The 20,051-nt window shown below is 41.9% G+C and overlaps 1 protein-coding gene across 4 annotated transcripts in view; it reads left to right on the top strand.

Moving 5' to 3' along the window:
* CATSPERB (cation channel sperm associated auxiliary subunit beta) overlaps window positions 1–20,051 on the top strand; it is a 123,979-nt gene that overhangs the window by 64,501 nt on the left and 39,427 nt on the right. For all 4 annotated transcript variants that reach the window (XR_014312572.1, XM_082733949.1, XM_082733948.1 and 1 more), the window contains one exon: window positions 2,013–2,167. Coding sequence is in view for 3 of the 4 variants with exons in the window: in XM_082733949.1 (XP_082590075.1) it covers window positions 2,013–2,167 (155 nt within the window). In the remaining variant the exon portion in view is untranslated. The remainder of the gene's footprint in view (window positions 1–2,012; window positions 2,168–20,051) is intronic.

Raw genomic sequence — 20,051 nt, 5'->3', positions numbered from 1 at the left:
AATGGACTTTCTTCACTATATCAGCAAAGAATCCGATTTTTTTTTAAAACTTGGCCTTAATGAAACCATCCCTTTGTCCTAAAGGAAATAGAAAATAATGGCTGACTTGAGTTTTCATAGATATTCCAAATGACTAGGTCAATTATTTTCATAGATATTCCAATTACCAGACCAAATTACCAGAGTTGAAAAGATCATGTTTTCACTCTCCTTGTCTGAGATGGGAGGAGAGTGACGGGGGAACTTCCCCGAGATGGTACAGGGCTGCCACGTGACCATTCAGGGCTGCCACGTGACCATTCAGGGATGCCACGTGACCTCCTCGTGACCTCCCCATGACTGTAAAGTGCTGTCACGGGACTTGCCATATATTTGCTGTTATGTGGGTTCTGCACAGACACAAATCAAAGGACATGAACAGGAGAGTAGGACTTCCGGAAAAAGCAGGTATCTCCATTTGTCACTAACTTTACAACTTCTAGAAATGTCTTAGTTCTCTTATGTGAAAGTTTAAATTATTAAAATCAAAAACCAGTTGGGGTTTTCAGCGGCAAGAGGAGTTCACCTCCCAACCCCCAAAGCAAGCAACAGACATCCTCTCTGGATAAAAATAATCACAAGCCTTTATTTGGTTCTATGTGCCAGGCAGTGTTGTACATTCTTACATTTTTATAACAACTCTTTATCTTCATTTTACTGATGAAGAAAACGAGGCACAGCAAGGCTAAGTAATTCAGCCCAAATTGCACACACCACTGGGTAGTTCCTAGATCAGGCATCAGCCTGGACAGCAAGGTCCAGGGCTTGTGCTTTTGTCGTGTGTGGCCTTTCACTGGCCTTGTACACACTTTCTGTGGGATGTTCTTATCACTCACATGCTAGAATGGCATTGGGAATTCTAAAGCACTTTCGGCCTTTTCGAGAGGCTCTTTAAAGAGCCTTAAGACATCCATTCAGTCTCACGCCAGTTTCTTGCCTGTTTCCTACTCTCTTCTTCCCAAGATCCAGGGGACAGGGCATGACAGAAAATGGGTCTTAGAGGCACCATTGAATGCCTGTGCCCCCAGCCAGTCTGCACTATCTACCACCTACTCCTCATGTCATGTCCACAAGGTCAACCCCAGCATCCCCTTCGGGTGGTCTTTTCAACACACCCTTCTCTGATCCTGATCCTGTCCAGCTTTGCGAACTTTAGGGACCAGCCCAAGGCAAGGAAAATTGGCAGCCACTTTCAAGTGAGGAGACATATGCCATGGCCCCTTCCTTAAAAAAATACTCCAGTGGGGCGTCTGGGTGGCTCAGTCATTAAGCATCTGCCTTCAGCTTGGGTCATGATCCCAGGGTCCTGGGATCGAGCCCCACATCAGGCTCCCTGCTTGGCAGGAAGCCTGCTTCTCCCTCTCCCACTCTCCCTACTTGTGTTCCCTCTCTGTCAAATAAATAAATAAAATCCTTTAAAAACCAAAAGTACTCCATTAAGAACTGAGCTCCAGGGGTACCTGGATGGCTCAGTGGGTTGAGCCTCTGCCTTTGGCTCAGGTCATGATCTCGGGATCCTGGGATCGAGCCCCGCGTCAGGCTCTCTGCTCAGTGGGGAACCTGCTTCCCCTCTCTCTGCCTCTGCCTACTTGTGATCTCTGTCCATCAAATAAATAAAATCTTTTTTTTTTAAAAAAGGAACTGAGCTCTAAAATCTGTACCTCCAGGCCCCTTCTACACAATGGAAAACACACCTCCACCCACCCTTGCACTCCGGCCTTCTACCAAAGGCACAGGAACCCTAAACTGAACCTTACTCCCCAGAATTTCTTTGCCTCCCTAATGGAAAAATGCATTATCCCTTGTGCACACACGGATCTACAAACAGAACATGTTGAAATATGACTCCTACTGGTAAGCCAAACAGTACTGTTGTGACACCCACTGGAAACCAATCTGATATTTGCATTTTTCCCTAATTAAAATATAAAATAGTATAAAATGCAATGTCTTTTGTTCTTTTCCTTCTCCAGGCTCCTGATATGGGCTTCGAAACTGCCCTAGCACCTCAGTACATCGCCTTAAAAGAAATTATCTTTTATGCGTACGTGCCTGCAAATGAACCTGAGGAAACTGTATACACCAAGAAATTCAACAACATGCACTTGGGAAAAGTGATACACTCCAGGTAGGTACTGATTTGCCTCCCGTTTATTTAGACTGCACACTGGTTACTCAACTCCAAATTTTGAGGCAACTTCTTTGAGTGGTTTCCTTGATGAAATAGTGTACATCTTGTTCTGATACTTCAGAAGGCCAACTACACTTATAGACGCCAAGGTGCCTTGAGTGAGGCCCCAGGCTTAGAAACACAGGGCTGGTTATGTCGGCACTATCGGGAAAAGTGCTCTGTCATCTTGAGTATCAAACATGTTCTCGGCTTCACTGGACACTGTTTACCCACAGGGGTCACACACATGGCCATTCTCACATGTCTTGGAGACAGACACATCTAACAGTGTGAAGGCCACCTTGCATAAATTACTGCATGGCTGAGTATGAGATATTCCTAGCAGTGCTTACTTCTAAGGTATCAGCAAGAGCCACCAGCCCTGAAAGCTACCGTTAAGTCTGAAAACTCTCTTCAAAGAATGTGATGAATTTTATGACTCCCAAAATATCTAACAGGCAGAAAAGGAACAATTTCAGATGACCAGAAACTCAACCCTGTTCCTTTTTTTTTTTTTTTTAAGTGGGGAGAGGGGCAGAGGGGGCATCTTAAGCAGACTGCCAGCTAAGTGTGAAGTCAGACACAGGGCTTGATCTCACACCCTGATGTCGTGAACCTGAGCTAAAATCAAGAGTTGGACGCTCAACTGACTGAGTCACCAGGCGCCCCTGAACTCACCCTATGGTGAGTGGGTCCTGTTCCACCAGGGCGAAATCTGTCTCTATTATATTTGTATTGGGCCGTCAGTATGCACCTTGTCCCACAGCCAGCAACTCCACGTATCACGGGGCGGCTCACACAGAAGTGGAGGTGAAGACTAAATTCACATACAATAGAAGAAGTGCTGGGCGTACATTTTTTGTTGTTATCATCGTCGTTTCTTTTGTTTCTAACAAGGATTATAGAACTTTCTATGTTGAGGAAAAGCACCTGTGATCTCTAAAACTATATTTTGTTTTCAATGGTTTTTGTATGGGTGACATCCCAAGCCACTTAGTTTCTGTAGGTATGTGCTTGTAGAAAACATAGAATCAGGGCGCCTGGGTGGCTCTGTCAGTTAAGCAGCTGCCTTTGGCTCGGGTTGTGATCCCAGAACCCTGGGATTGAGCCCTGTGTCGAGCAGGGAGTCTGCTTCTCCCTCTACCTGCTGCTCTGCCTGTTTGTGCTCTCTTTCTCTGTCAAATAAATAAATAAAATCTTTTTAAAAAGAAAACATAGAATCACTTTTTAAAAGATTAGCATGATAATCTCAATGTTAATATTAATTTTTTTACATCCTGCTTATTTTAAAAAGCATATGATCATTCTCTTAAGCATCCAAATACAAGTTTCCCTTACTATGTCAAAGTACAGCAGTCCTATGAAACTTTTCATGAGCTGGACAGGAGTAAAGCAAAGAAGCAATTACCTTGAACTTACATGGGAAAATTTCTGAGCATTCCCAGACCCCCCCCCCCCAAATACCCTCTATTAGGCTTTTTCTGATACCTTAGGACACATCTTGCTAACAGATGCACAAAATAAGTGGAGATAAAGCCCAGGTGCTCACCCAGGTCAGAGCTCCGGCGGCTTGATGCTGAGATGCCCTGTGGAGTTTACAGGGAAGGGGCTGGGCGGGGCCCCTATAACAGATCTGCTCCCTGCCAAACAAAAGCGGGATGCTCTTCTCACTTTTCGTGTTTTCTCGTAAAAGTGAAAATTCTCTTCAGACTTCTTTGAGTTAACAAACACAAGTGCTAACACAGGTCTTTGGTCCAAGTGAAATGGCGTAAGGCGAACTTTTGAAATGTGAGGAACCTGTATTTGAAAATTGGAACAGTACATTCTGTGATCAGACTCAGGAATTTGGTCCTACTTGTGCAGAAGCTAGGGAATGAGCATCTCCAAGGCAGGAAAGGGGAGGGAAGAGCCAGGATCAGAGAACTGGAAGGAAGGCAGACTTCAACTTGGGCAGGTCAAGGATGGGGAACCCAAAATCCCAAAGTCAGCAATAGGCCACGGCGGATTCTAGGGAGTCAGAGAGTGGAGCAGGGGGAGCCCTTCATTTATTTCTTCCACAAATAGTTGCCTAAAACTTACTACACTCAAGGGGCTCGCAGTGTCCTGAGAGAGCCATGAAGAAGGCATTCGAACCCACGACACCTTGAACTTACGTGATGACAGTTGACAGCAGAGGGGCGTGGCGCATCTAGAGAGTATTTTCCTGGGGGTTGAGCCCTTGTTTGGAGGACGTTGGAAAGTTGCTCAGAGCCAGCACTGCTTAGGATGGGATCGGAAGAATGAGGATGAAGGGGACGGCAGGGGGGGAAGGTTCCAGACAGAGAGAACAGTATGTGGAAGGCCCCCAGGCAAAGGGAGCATGATGGGTGTTTGAGAAACTGAGGGAAAACCAGAGTGACTTCAGGGTCATGAAAAAAGGAGAGAAGTTATTGAAGACCGTGGAGCCAGGTCAGGGAGGGCCTTCTGTGTCCCAGCCGGGGCAGGGAGCAAGGGCTGGGTATCATTCCAAGGCTTCTAATTAAGTGAATAACTGGACGGATCGATGTGAAATCTGCTCCCTGAACAAGCTGGAAAGACCACCTTGAATCTTCCTCCTCCTGTCCTTCCGACTCCTCAGTGGACTTAACCTCTGGATAAAGAGTCAGGCAAATCCCACAGCTTTTCTCTTTGAGGGCACATGAACATGTCCTTGGCTTAGAAAGTCTAAGTCAGTCTAATAATCACATGGCTCTCTTCTTGTCCAGTGTTTCAAAAGAGGTCAAATTCTTACCCAATTTAAATGTGTTTCCCAGCCCGTATTTGGGCCTGACCCAGACTGGGCCGCCTGGGGCGGAGGTGTATTGGCTCATGCTTACTATTTTCCAGCTTCTATCGTCTTCCCTTCCAGGATTTGGGGGAGAGAAGGCAGGTGAAGTAAAGTGGACAGAGACCCCGGAGTCCTTTGGAGGTGGCAAGTGTCCCCTTGGTGACAGCTGCCCCTGTCACCCCCGGTGACAGGGTCCCTTCACCCTTTGGGCAGTTCTCCAGGGATCCTTTCCTTTTCTATCCTGTTTCTCCGCCACCCCCCCCCCGCCCCCGTGACGCCAGTCCCTCCAGAGATCAGCATCATCTCGAATTTTCTGTGAACACTGAGACGTTTTTTCTTCTTTAGGGCTTTAACATGTCCCTACGCATCAGAGTGCACTTTTGGGTTCTGTCAAGGTGTTATTCTCCTGCGACTCGCCTTTTCTGTGCAGCGACAATGTTTTCCGAAATCACTTGGTGCTGACGCGTGTGCTAGTCACTCGCACGAACACACCGCCCTGTCTTTAGCAACTCTCCTGTGTTTCCTTATAATCGTGTTAAACTTTTGCTTTTCATGTTGAAGTGTTCAGTCTGTCTAGAGCGTATGCGTGTCTTGTGGAGTGAGAACTGATTTCTGTCTTTCTTTTTTTTTTTTTTTAACGTAAATAACCAACTGTCCTTACAAGTCTCTCCTTTTCCCCTTGATGTGTCCTCCCTGCCCCCCTGCATCCGTCTCTCAGGTTTGCGTGTGTACGTGGGTCTGTTTCTCCTCTCTTCTGTTGCGTTGGCATATTAGTCTTCCCTTTGACGACTGACTAACCCTCTGTGAGCAGCGCCGCCTCCCTTGGCCTTTGTCCTTGCCTCTAAACGTTAGATTCAGCTTGTCGGGTTCCATTAAGGAAAAAAAAAAAAAAAACCCACAAAACACACTAATCTGTTAATAGAAATGACCTCTTGTAGCCAACTTCTGCCTGATATCTGTAGTTCAATCTTGGGTGGAAATTTCTGGCGGTTCTCCTGAAAGTGGAATAGTTCTACTTTGTTCTTTCAGAATTTTAGGCTCAAAACAGCCTCCTGACCCTCTGTTAACGGGCAGAGAGTTACTATTCTTTCCTTCTGTCGTCTTAACATGTCTTTGCCTGTACCCCATGGATGAGTGGCTTTGCTTCCCATCACCCAGTAGCTTAAAGCTTTTCCTACGTAGGGAAAAGGCCAGGGAGGGAAGCAGGCAGGAAACCAGGATGTCAGAGCCAGCACACCCCCCGCAGGGACCCCTCCCAGCATGGATCACCACTTTTGAGGTCTGTGTGCAAAAATGGTTAATGTCCAGCCTCCAAGGGCTTAAAGTTTTGCTTCCTATGAAAGAAGGTTCAGGAAAGTGGGTGGTGCTTCCTGCTGTTTTCTCTCATCCTCCAGGCTGCCTGGACCTCTGGGCTATTGGCTCTGCTCTGGTCTTTCCAGAAGCCTCCAGGGAAGCCCATGGAAAGAACTTGTGCGTGTAGACTCCCCTTCGAAAGGTGCTCCAGCTTTTCCAAACTCACACAGCAGCATACCCTTAGGCTTCACTTTTTTTTTTTTTTAACAGTTTTTAGCTATTTCTTGTTTGTGTGAGGGCCAGCACTGTGTTTCTCCCTCCCAAGCTCCTCCACACGGTTCCTGTGTTAATTTCCCTTGGAAGGGCTCATTCCTGGGGATCTCCTGTGAGTCGGTTATCTTTATCTGCCTTATTTTGTTTCTTTTTCTTGTTGGCTTCACCTTTCTGCCTCCGAAGTCTGGATAACTGACTTCTCTATAGCAACCATAAATTGTTCGAATCTGCTAACTTTCTTTAACTATTGCAGCACTTGTTTTCTGTGTTATTTTGAATTTTCTGAGTAGTGGTACTTATTTTTCTAAGACAATCCCTGTATCACTTGCAAATGTTTGTTTTGTTTCTTAACATTTCTTAGCATGGTATACCTTTTCCCTATTACAGTGTCTAGGGTCTTGTTAACTAGAAGGGGACACAGTGGGTGACTTCGTCCGTTGGGGCTGCTGTCGCAGAAGGCCACAGGTGGAGTGGCTTACAAACAACAGAAGTATATGTCTTCTGGTTCTGGAGACCATGTCCACGCTCAGGGGCCAGCAGGTTCAGATTCTGGTGAAGACCTCTTCTGGGTTGTTCCAGGCTGCAGACGGCTGTCTTCTTACTGTGTCCTCACATGGTAGAGGGTTCTGGGTCTCTCTGGAGGCTCTTTGGTAAAGGGCACTAATCCCATTTGTGAGGGCTCTACCCTCATGACCTAAGTCACCTCCCAAAAGCCCCCGCTTCCTAATACCATCACTTTGGGCATCAAGTTTTTGACATATGAATAGGGAGAGGACAGGCACTAAGGTTCAGACTATAGCAGCAGGCTTTTTTGTTGTTCCTGATTTTTTTTTTTTTTTTTGAGAGAGAATAAGCAGGGAGAAGAGCAAAGGGAGAGGGAGAAGCAGACTCCCCACTGAGCTGGGAGCCCCATGTGGGGCTCCATCCCACAGGACACTGAGATCATGACCTGAGCCAAAGGCAGATGTTTACCACTGAGTCACCCAGGTGCCCCTGTTGTTCCTGACTTTTAAAAGAATATTTAAAGCATTTCACCATTATGTATTATGCCTTTCATCTTTTTTCTTTTACCCTTTTTGCTTATAGAAAAAAAATATTGGAACGCCTGGGTGGCTCATTTGGTTAAGCAGCTGCCTTCGGCTCAGGTCATGATCCCAGCGTCCTGGGATCGAGTCCCACATTGGGCTCCTTGCTCAGCCGGGAGCCTGCTTCTCCCTCTGCCTCTGCTGCTACTTGGCCTGCCTGTGCTCTCTCTCTCTCTGACAAATAAATAAAATCTTTAAAAAATATATGTATATATATATTTTTTTTCAGTTTAAGAGGTGTTTTATTTTTGGTGTTAAATGGTTCTGCATCTACTGGGCTTATATATAGAATTTTCTCCTTTAACTCTTAATTTGATGATGTGAATTATATTATGGATTTCACACGTCTGATTCCAAGATTTACTAACCTGGATGTCTTGGAATACACCTATATTAGTCACTGTGTATTATCTATGTTCATACATTTCTTGATTCAGTTTGCTAACATTTAGGATTTTTGCATCTGTGTTTACAAACGATTTTTGCCTATAGTTTCTTTCTCATATGTCCTCACTTGATTTTTTGTAAAAGATCATACCAGGGTCATAAATAAATATTTCAATTTTATTTTCTGGAACACTTTGTTTAAGATCATAATTTCCTGTTTCTCAAAAGTGTGTGACTTTTTTCAAAAGATTTTATTTATTTATTTGACAGACAGAGATCACAAGTAGGCAGAGAGGCAGGCGGAGAGAGAGGAGGAAGCAGGCTCCCTGCAGAGCAAAGAGCCCGATGCAGGCCTTGATCCCAGGACCCTGGGATCCCAAAGGCAGAGGCTTTAACCCACTGAGCCACCCAGGCACCCCAAAAGTGTGATTTTTTTTTAATTGGTTGAAATTTTCTTTATGGTGAAAGACTAGGCTATTATGCTCAATTTTTGTAAATATTCCACATGTGTTTATGGAGACTATAGTCTATTGTTCAGTGCAATGTAAGTATTTGTCAGATTAATTTTGTTAATTGTAATGTTCCAATTTTCTGATTCTTTACTGATTATTTTTTCTGCTCAATTTATTAATTATGAGAGAGTTGTGTTAGAATTTCCGTATGTGTTAATAGATTTATCAATGTCTTTCTGTGGCTTTATCAATTTTTACTTGTATGTTTTGAGGCTGTTGTTAGATACATGTAAGTTTAGAATTTTGGGGGGTGGGGTGCCTGGGAGGCTGAGTGGGTTAAGTGACTGCTTCAGCTCAGGTCATGATCCTGGAGTCCCAGGATCGAGTCCTGTATCCAGGGAGGCTGCTTCTCCCTCTGACCTTCCCCAACTCATGCTCTCTCGATTCTCTCAAATAAGTAAATAAATCTCTTAAAAAAAAATTAGGGGGGAGGGCAGAAGAGGAAGGAGAGAGAGAATCTTAAGCATGTTCCATGCTCAGCTCTGAGCTGGACCTGAGGCTTGATCTCATGACCTTGGGATCACAACCTGAGCCAAAATCAAGAGTCAGACACTTAAACAGCTAAGCAACCCAGGAGCCCCATAAGTTTAGAATTTTTTTTTTAAAGATTTTGTTTATTTATTTGACAGACAGACATCACATGTAGGCAGAGAGGCAGGCAGAGAGAGAGGAGGAAGCAGGCTCCCTACTGAGCAGAAAGCCCGATGCGGGGCCAGATCCCAGGACCCCGAGATCATGACCTGAGCCAAAGGCAGAGGCCTAACCCACTGAGCCACCCAGGCGCCCCTAGAATTTTTAAGTTTTCCTGATGAGTTGACCATTTTGTTCATATTTGGTGTCTATTTTCATCTCTATAATGATTTGTATTTATTTGTTTGTTTTTTATCTGACTTCTGTATATCTTTCAAAGTCCAAGAAAAACCAGACAGGAAATCTAAAACCAGAGCTTTTGGTACTCCATTAGGTATTCTTGTAAGGATAACCATTCATTCAGTAATCTTCTTAGATCATGCTGTTGTCAGTCACTTTGGATAAGGGATTTTGACAAGGTTTGGGAGACTGTTGAAGAGAAAGATTGTTCTTGAAACTGGGGCATTCTTAGTTGGACAAAAAGAGGGCTTTATGAAGGTGTTTCCACAGTTAGAATTGGTGACTTAGGACACAGAGGCGCTGATCAGGGGGCTGCTGAGCCATGAGTCATAATGGAGAAGATTGAAGGAAAAGGAGACAGAAGGTTATCAAGAGGCAAATTCAGTCATTTCCCAGTTTTATTTAGGACATGTGTACTGGCAACTGCAATTGGCAATTATCCTGAATGCCTGTAGCATAGACTGACTATATCTATCTTCATGACTTTGGTCTGCCATTAGCCAGATGGGTAGCGATGACTGGGCATTTTTGCACAGGGATTGAAGACCCATGTTGCTATAGAGGTAATGAAAGGAAAGCAATTGACTCATTCTTTTTAAAAATTAGACACAGAGGAATATAAACAGTAAGTATATGGAGAAAGGGTATTATTAGAACAACTGCATATAAATACTGAAGAGTTAAATAGGTAGCACTTAAGAGTAAGAACATAGTACTAGAGGTCCTAGCCTCAGCAATCAGACAACAAAAGGAAATTAAAGGCATCCAAATCGGCAAAGAAGAAGTCAAATTATCACTCTTCGCAGATGATATGATACTATATGTGGAAAACCCAAAAGACTCCACTCCAAAACTTCTAGAACTTATACAGAAATTCAGTAAAGTGTCAGGATATAAAATCAATGCACAGAAATCAGTTGCATTTCTCTACACCAACAGCAAGACAGAAGAAAGAGATATTAAGGAGTCAATCCCATTTACAATTGCATCCAAAACCATAAGATACCTAGGAATAAACCTAACCAAAGAGACACAGAATCTATACTCAGAAAACTATAAAGTACTCATGAAAGAAATTGAGGAAGACACAAAGAAATGGAAAAATGTTCCATGCTCCTGGATTGGAAGAATAAATATTGTGAAAATGTCTATGCTACCTAAAGCAATCTACACATTTAATGCAATTCCTATCAAAGTACCATCCATCTTTTTCAAAGAAATGGAACAAATAATGCTAAAATTTATATGGAACCAGAAAAGACCTCGAATAGCCAAAGGGATATTGAAAAAGAAAGCCAACGTTGGTGGCATCACAATTCCAGACTTCAAGCTCTATTACAAAGCTGTCATCATCAAGACAGCATGGTACTGGCACAAAAACAGACACATAGATCAATGGAACAGAATAGAGAGCCCAGAAATAGACCCTCAACTCTACAGTCAACTCATCTTCGACAAAGCAGGAAAGAATGTCCAATGGAAAAAAGACAGCCTCTTCAATAGATGGTGCTGGGAAAATTGGACAGCCACATGTAGAAAAATGAAATTGGACCATTTCCTTACACCACACACAAAAATAGACTCAAAATGGATGAAGGACCTCAATGTGCGAAAGGAATCCATCAAAATCCTTGAGGAGAACACAGGCAGCAACCTCTTCGACCTCTGCCGCAGCAACATCTTCCTAGGAACAACGCAAAAGGCAAGGGAAGCAAGGGAAAAAATGAACTATTGGGATTTCATCAAGATCAAAAGCTTTTGCACAGCAAAGGAAACAGTTAACAAAATCAAAAGACAACTGACAGAATGGGAGAAGATATTTGCAAACGACATATCAGATAAAGGACTAGTGTCCAGAATCTATAAAGAACTTAGCAAACTCAACACCCAAAGAACAAATAATCCAATCAAGAAATGGGCAGAGGACATGAACAGACATTTCTACAAAGAAGACATCCAGATGGCCAACAGACACATGAAAAAGTGCTCCATATCACTCGGCATCAGGGAAATACAAATCAAAACCACAATGAGATATCACCTCACACCAGTCAGAATGGCTAAAATCAACAAGTCAGGAAATGACAGATGCTGGCGAGGATGTGGAGAAAGGGGAACCCTCCTACATTGTTGGTGGGAATGCAAGCTGGTGCAGCCACTCTGGAAAACAGCATGGAGGTTCCTCAAAATGTTGCAAATAGAACTGCCCTATGACCCAGCAATTGCACTATTGGGTATTTACCCTAAAGATACAAATGTAGTGATCCAAAGGGGCACATGCACCTGAATGTTTATAGCAGCAATGTCCACAATAGCCAAACTATGGAAAGAACCTAGATGTCCATCAACAGATGAATGGATCAAGAAGATGTGGTATATATACACAATGGAATACTATGCAGCCATCAAAAGAAATGAAATCTTGCCATTTGCGACAACATGGATGGAACTAGAGCGAATCATGCTTAGCGAAATAAGTCAAGCAGAGAAAGACAACTATCATATGATCTCCCTGATATGAGGAAGTGGTGATGCAACATGGAGGCTTAAGTGGGTAGGAGAAGAATAAATGAAACAAGATGGGATTGGGAGGGAGACAAACCATAAGTGACTCTTAATCTCACAAAACAAACTGAGGGTTGCTGGGGGGAGGGGGTTTGGGAGAAGAGGGTGGGATTATGGACATTGGGGAGGGTATGTGCTTTGGTGAGTGCTGTGAAGTGTGTAAACCTGGTGATTCACAGACCTGTACCCCTGGGGATAAAAATATATGTTTATAAAAAAAATAAAAATTTAAACATAGTCTTTAAAAAAAAAAAAAGATTCAGAAGAACACTTACTTGTTTGTTTGTTTGTTTGTTTGTTTGTTTTTTAAAATAATGCTTCTATATTGGGGTACCTGGGTGGCTCACTTGTTTGAACATCTGACTCTTGATTTTGGTTCAGGTCATGATCTCAGGGTTGAGATTGAACCCTGAGTTGGGCTCTGCCCTCAGTGGGGAGTCTGCTTGAGTTTCTCCCTCTCCCTCAGCCCCTGCCTCCTACAGACACTCTCTCTTTCCCTCTTTAAAATAAAAATTTGAAAAAATAGGGTGTCTGGGTGACTCAGTTGGTTAAGTGACTGCCTTTGGCTCAGGTCATGATCCCAGAGTCCTGGGATCGAGCCCCACATTGGGCTTCCAGCTCAATGGGGAGTCTGCTTCTCCTTCTGACATTCCCCTCTGATGCTCTCTCTCTCTCTCAGATAAATAAATAAATAAAATATTTTAAAGAAAATTTAAAAAAATAATGCTTTTATTTTGTATTCAGTGCTTCCATTGTAGTAAAACATACACAACATAAAATGTACTATTTTAGCCATTTTTAAGTGTATAGATCTGTAGCATTAAGCGTATTCACATTATTGTGTAACCATAATGATGATCCATCTCCAGAACTCTTTCATCTTCCAGACGGAAGCACAGTAACCATTAAACAAGAACTCCCCATATTCCAGACCTCACAGTGCCTGAAAACCACCATTCTACTTTCCGTTTCTATGAATTTGACTAGACTAGGGACCCTCATATAAATGGAATTATATAGTATCTGTTCTTTTGTGACTGGCTTATTAGCATAACGTTCTTAAGTTTCATTCATGATCCGTTCCTTGTCGTACCTTGTGAGGATTTCCTTCCTTTTTAAGGCTGAATCATATTCTATTCTTTGCCATATATACACATATCCATAAAGAAAAATGTACCCCATGTTACTGATCTATTTAACTATCAATGGACACTTGGGTTACTTCCATCTTTTGGCTTTTGTGAATAACACTATTACAAACAGGGATGTACAAATATCTCTTTGAGACCCTGCCTTCAATTCTGTAATGTATATGCCCAGAATTGGAATTGCTGGATCAGATGATAATTTAATGCTTAATATATATTTTTAAGATTTTGTTTATTTGACAGAGGGGGAGACAGCAAGAGAGGGAACACAGGCAGCAGGAGTGGGAGAGGGAAAAGCAGACTCCCCATTGAACAGAGAGCCCGAAATGGGGCTCAATCCCAGAACCCTGGAATCATGACCTGAGCTGAAGATAGTTGCTTAATGACTGAGCTACCCAGGCGCCCCCAGTGTTTAATATTTTGAGAAAACTTCATACCATTTTCCACAGCCGCTACACCATTTTACATTCCAAATAACAAGGCACAAGCATTCCCATTTCTCCACATCCTGGCCAACACTTGTTACTTTCTGTTTAATTTTTTTGATAATAGCCATGGTTTTGATTTCCATTTTCCTAATTACTAGTGATGAGGGGCATCTTTTCATCTGTTTATTGACCATTTCTGTATCTTCACAGGAAGAATATCTATCCAAGATATCTTTTGCCCATTTTTTAATTGGATTGTTTGTTTTGTTGTTGTTGTTGAGTAACAGTGGGTTTTAGTGCTTTTTTTTTTTTTTGCAGGAGTCTGCAATTTGTATAATCGTATGAGTCTTCTTACAAGCTACACTTGCCTGTATATGATTTCTTTTCTTTTTCTTTTTACCTCACCTGCCTATGTATCTCTCATGAAAGACATATATGGATTTTACATTTTTTTAGCCAGTCTAACAATCTTTGTCTTTTAATTGGAGAGTTTAGTCCAATTACGCTTATTATTTTTTACTAATATATTTGAATTCATTTCTGCCATCTTCTACTCTGCTTTGTATTTGTCCTACTTTTTCATGTTTCTTTTTTGCTCTCTCTTCTTGCTTGCCTTATTTTTTTTATTTTTAATTCCAGTACAGTTAACATGCAGTGTTGTATTAATTTCAGGTGTACAATAGAGTGACTCAACAATTCCATACGTTACTCACTTCTCACGATAAGTGCCCTTCCTAATCCCCACCACTTATTTCACTCTTGCCCCCACCCACCTCCCCTCTGGTAACCACCAGTCTTGTTTGCCATATTTTGAGATTCTTTTTCTCTCTCATTCCATTTTTTTTTTCTTTTACTAGGTTGAGACTTTTGTATTCTGGTTGGATTTTTATGTTTTGTTTTGGTTTGGTTTTGAGAATTTTTTTTATGTAATACAAGATTTTTACATGTATGTTAAGTTAAAGTCTAGAATTAATTGATTTTCTTTAAAAAACAGATTTATTTACTTATTTTAGAGTGACAGAGAGATCGCTTCTCGGCCTTTTGGCTAAGATCAAGTGTAGAGTGACAGAGAGCACGTGTGTGGAGGGGGGAGGGGAGAGGGAGACAGAGAACCTCAAGTAAACTCCCTGCTGATCAAGGAACATGACATGGGGCTTGACCTCATGAACTTGAGATCATGACCCAGGTTGAAATCAAGAGTCAGAAAAGCTTAACCAACTGAGCCACCAGGTGCCCCTAAAATTAATTGATATTTTTGTCCCTGCATATATAAATATAAATATATAAATATAAATATATAAATATAAACATATTTATATTTATATATTTATATATATATTTATATAATCCCAAACCCTAGATGTCTGATCTATCTCCACTCTTTATATTTTCTTAGGATGAGTTTAATTATGATCCCTTTGCCCCTCAAACCTTAGAAGACATGTCAGCTTATAAAGTGGTCCCATTGAAGGTCCTCTTTGCTTATCATGGGGAGAAGAACTTTCTTCTTCTCCATGTAGAATGGCATGGAGATGAGAGGTGGAAGGCACAGCCTGCCAGCATCACCAAACCATTATTACTGCTTTCTTTAAACTTATAAACTCTTTATCTTAGCTACTTTTTTTTTTTTAAGAATACCACTATAGTTGTGTTGTGGATTCATTTACATCATTTAAAAGGCATTTTCAGTGGTCTAGGATACATTTTGATGATCTAGTCTAAGGTGTTGATAGTAGAATTGGAGAGGAATTGAGGGATTTGAGAGATACTTGGGAGGGAGACTAACAGGACAGAAAAATTGCCATTACTTTGTTTCATTGCCTGGATCTTGACCTAAAAAAAACCATCGATACTTGTCTTCTGCTTGCTCTATCCATCTGCAGGTTGTCCTATCATGGTGATGGAATCTGAGGTTCTCACACTGTGCTTAAGGAGACAAGTACCTGAGGTAGACAGGCTATGGGTAAGGGATCAAGCAGTGTGGCAAATGATAGGCTTGGAATTCAAAAGAGAGTTTGAGGAATAAGATTCAGGAACTAAGGTTAGATGCTGGAAAAGAAGGGACTCATAGCATTAGCAAGGAATCCAGATCATGGGATCAAAAGCCTTATATAATCTCAACAACAGTACCACTTACAATGAGATATTGAATCAAACCTATCCAATACAGATACTGAATCAAACTCCTTCCCACAGTAGTAATTGGCTAAATACCCACCCAAGTAAAAAACAAAAAACAAAAAACAAAAACTGTATCTGCTTGGTAACCGGAGAATTATAGTCACTTCATAAGTGGTCAAGTATTAAGAAGGAACTTATTTTATAACAAAGTCAGCAAACTCTTAAAAGTGATAACTATGTCGCTATTCGTACTAAATTGCTTAAAAGGAAAGCATCAACATTTACACATTTTTAGTGAGGCTATTTAATGATTCAGTTAATATTTACCAAGTGCCTAGTATGTGTTGAGTCTTATGCTGGCACTGGGAAGATTGTAGTAATTAAAATAGACAAGATCCTTGCTCAAATGGAGAAGACATTCTAATGACCAGAGGCAGATGACAAATAGGTAACAAAAAACAAAATATTTTTAGATCTCATACATGCTAAGAAGAAAGTAAATGTGGTGACCAAAGGGATTAAGAAGGATCAGCAAAGAGTTGAGAACAGAGAGCAAAGAACGAAGGGAAAAGCTTTCCAGGTGAAAGGAATTGCAAGTGTAAATGCATAGAGCAAGAAAAAAATCCATTGTGTTTGTTTGTTTGTTTATTTAAGATTTGGAGCGAACACAGGCAGGCAGAGTGGCAGGCAGAGGCAGAGGGAGAAGCAGGCTCCCTGCCAAGCAAGGAGCCCAATGTGGGACTCGATCCCAGGACACTGGGATCATGACCTGAGCCAAAGGCAGCTGCTTAACCAACTGAGCCACCCAGATGCCCCTCCATCGTGTTTAATAAACAGGATGGTGCATAGTGAGATGGTGTGGTGGAAAGGCCACTGACAGTAGGCCACTGGGTGGGAAAGGGGCAGGGCGCAGTATGGCATCAGTCTTGGAATGGGAGCGTAGCACGTGTTGGTAGTTAAGTTTGATGATAGTTGTCTATCTGTCCTTTTGCAGTGTTTTCCCCAGATATTCCTCTCTGCCTCAAGAATTCACTGACTTGTCTAATTTTAAGCCTCTCCTTCCAAATCTCCTTCCTTCCTCCTTTAAAAACTGGATTTCTTACCTCTCCTGGAATGGCAGAGTGCTATTACCAAGAGCAATCCTAAATACTCAAATACAAGAGACTCCAATAGCAAAGGGGGGAGACAGCTTTGGTAGTTAAGGTAGCTACCTGGCCATTGGTCATTGACTTCAGAGGCAAAGAGGTTAAGGTTTTTGAGTGTGTGTGTGTGTGTGTGTGTGTGTGTGTGTGTGTGTGTGTGTGTGTTTAGTACACTTTACTCTTTGGAGAAGTTTTAGGTCCAGAGCAACACTGAGCAGAAAGTACAGTTCTCATAGACTCACCCTGCATACCCACACACCCCCGCTTTGCCACTATCAGTGCCCTGCATTATGGTGGTACACTTGTTACTATCCATGAAACTACACTGACATACCATTGTCTGAATGGATACAATTATTAATCTATTCACTTACTTAAGGACAGCTTGGTTGCTTCCAAGTTTTGGGCGATTATGAATAAAGGCTCTTATAAACATCCTTTAGAGTTTTTAAAGATTATTTATTTATTTATTTGACAGAGATAGAGATCACAAGGAGGCAGAGAGGCAGGCAGAGGGGGAAGCAGACTCCCTGCTGAGCAGAGAGCCTGATGTGGGGCTTGATCCCCAGATCCTGAGATCACGACCTGAACCTAAGGCAGAGGCTTAACCCACTGAGCCACCTGGGTGCCCCCTTCTTTAGATTTTTGTGTGAGCTTGTTTTCAACTCATTTGGATCAATACCAAGAAATGTGATTGCTGGGTCCCAGAACATTTTTAGCTTTATAAGAAACTGCCAAACTGTCTTCCAAAGTGGCCGTACCGTTTGGCATTCCCACCCGCAATGAATGAGCGTTCCTGTTGCTCCACATCCTTGCATACATTTCGTTATCAGCATTTCGTCGTTTTGCCATTCTATTTTTATTTTGTCAGAGAGAGAGAGAGAAAGCACAAGCGGGCAGAGTGGGAGGCAGGCTCCCCGCTGAGCAAGGAGCCCGATGTGGTACTCGATCCCAGGACCCTGCGATCATGACCTGAGCCAAAGGCAGAGGCTTAACCGACTGAGCTCCCCTGCCATTCTATTTTTATTTACTTTTCTAAATTTTAAGTAGGCTCCACACCTAAGGTGGGGCTGGAAGTCACAACCCTGTGATTAAGAGTCAGTGCTCTACTGATTGAGCCAGCTAGGTGCCCCAAGTTTTGCTATTCTGGGGGGTGTGTAGTGGCATCTTGTGGTTGTTTTAATTTGCATTTCCTGATGACCTATGACACCGAGCATCTTTTCATGTGCTTATCTGCCATCTGCATACCTTCTGTAGTGAAGTGTCTGTTCAGATCTTTTGCCAATTTTTAATTGAGTTGTTTATTTTCTTACTACTGAGTTTTAAGATTGTTTTGTATTGTAGGGGATCAGAATATGCCACCCCAAAATATTCCAGCTTGGCCTACAGATTATTTTCAGCTGAAGGCAGTTGAGAAGAAGCAGAAAAAAGGGAAAAAAGCCTCTGACTTGAAACTGAAGTAACCCCTTTATAAAACACGTGTAAAGACACTGTGATTCACAGGGATAGGATTTCTAGACATCACACAACTGATAAATGACAGAACTGTTACTTCTCCTCTGATCTTCTAACCAAGAACATAGATATTTATCATTTGCCTGAATTCTCATCTGAGAAAAAACTTGAAGGAAAAACAACAGTGAAGCAATTAAGCATGTGTGTGCACGCATGCACACACACACATTCTCTCTCTCAAATAAATAAATAAATAAATAAATTAATTAATTAATTAAAAGAAAGAAAGAAAAAGAGGCCTGCTTGGTTGGCTCAGTCAATTAAGTGTCCCAGGACTCTTGGTTTCAGCTCAGGTCACAATCTCAGGGTCCTGAGATGGAGCCGCGCCTCTGGTTCTGCCCTCACTGGGGAGTCTGCTTGAGATTCTTTCCCACTCTTTCCCTCTGCCCCTCCCCCTGTTCATGCGCAAGCTCTCTCTTTCTCTCTCTCTCTCTCTTTCTCTCTCTAAAGAAACAAATCTTTAAAAAAAATAGAAAGAAAGAAAAATAAGAGAAAGAAAAAAAAATCTCTGCCCTCTCCCTCCCAAGAAAGGCAAGATGATCCCTAATCTCCAGAGAGTATCAGTTCAGAAACCTGAGCAGCATCTACATAACAAATCTTATTAAGCAAGACTTCTCTTTCATTAGTTTCCTTGTGCATTAACTTTTCTACAGTCTGGCACTCTAAACCTCTTTTCCTTTGTCTTGTCACTTCTCTACAAACTTACTGTTCTTTGTTAAAAATGCCTTGTAAACTCCAGGTTCTAACCATCCCCTTGAGTTCCTCCTCACTGACATTTCTCTCCTGTGGAAGCATGACACACAGGTTAATAAACTCTATTTGTTTTCCTCTTGTAATCTGTCTCTTGTCAGTTTAATTTCCAGGGCCCCAGGTGCAGAATCTAGGGAAGTAGAGGAGAACAAAAGGCTTTTTTCTTGCTTTACAGTTTATTTTGGATAACCGTCCTTTATCAAATGTGTTTTTTGCAAATATCCATGCCCCGTGCCCCAATATGTGGTTTGTCTTCTAATTTTATTGGCAGTGTTTTTCACAGAGCAGAAGTTTTTAACTTCAATGAAGTATGGCTTACCAAGCTTTTTCTTCATGGATCATGCCTTCGGTGTCATATCTAAAAAGTCATCCGCATGACCAAGGTCATCTAGGTTTTCTCCTATGTTAATCTTGTATGAGCTTTATCGTTTTGCATTTTATATTTAAGTCTGTGATCCACTTTGAGCTAATTTTTGTGAAGGGTGTAAGGTCTGTGTCTATATTTATTACTCTTTTTTTACATTTTTTAAAAGTGGATTTTTTTTCCTTATACTTACTCACTGTACAATTTCTTAGAAGTCCGATAAACATGGGTGTACCTGGGTGGCTCAGTGGGTTAAGTGACTGACTCTTGATTTGGCTCAGGTCATGATCTCAGGTCCTGGGATCCAGGCCCATACTGGGCTCCATACTCAGCACAGAGTCTGCTTGTCCCTTGCCCTTTGCCTACTGCTCTGCCTACCTGTTCTCTCTGTCAAATAAATAAATACATAAATAACCTTTTTTTAAAAAAGATAAACAGGATAAACATTAAGAAGCAACAACTGGTAACATTTGATGAATTACCAATTAATCTCTTAAATATGCATTTTTTATTTTCTAATTAATATTTTTCACCTTGCTTCTTTCATTTAGACATTATAGCATGACTGCTTTACTTATGTAAT

Source organism: Mustela nivalis (genome assembly GCF_964662115.1).
Source record: "Mustela nivalis genome assembly, chromosome: 6".
NCBI lineage: Eukaryota > Metazoa > Chordata > Mammalia > Carnivora > Mustelidae > Mustela > Mustela nivalis.
This window is presented reverse-complemented; position numbering and strand designations above follow the sequence as displayed.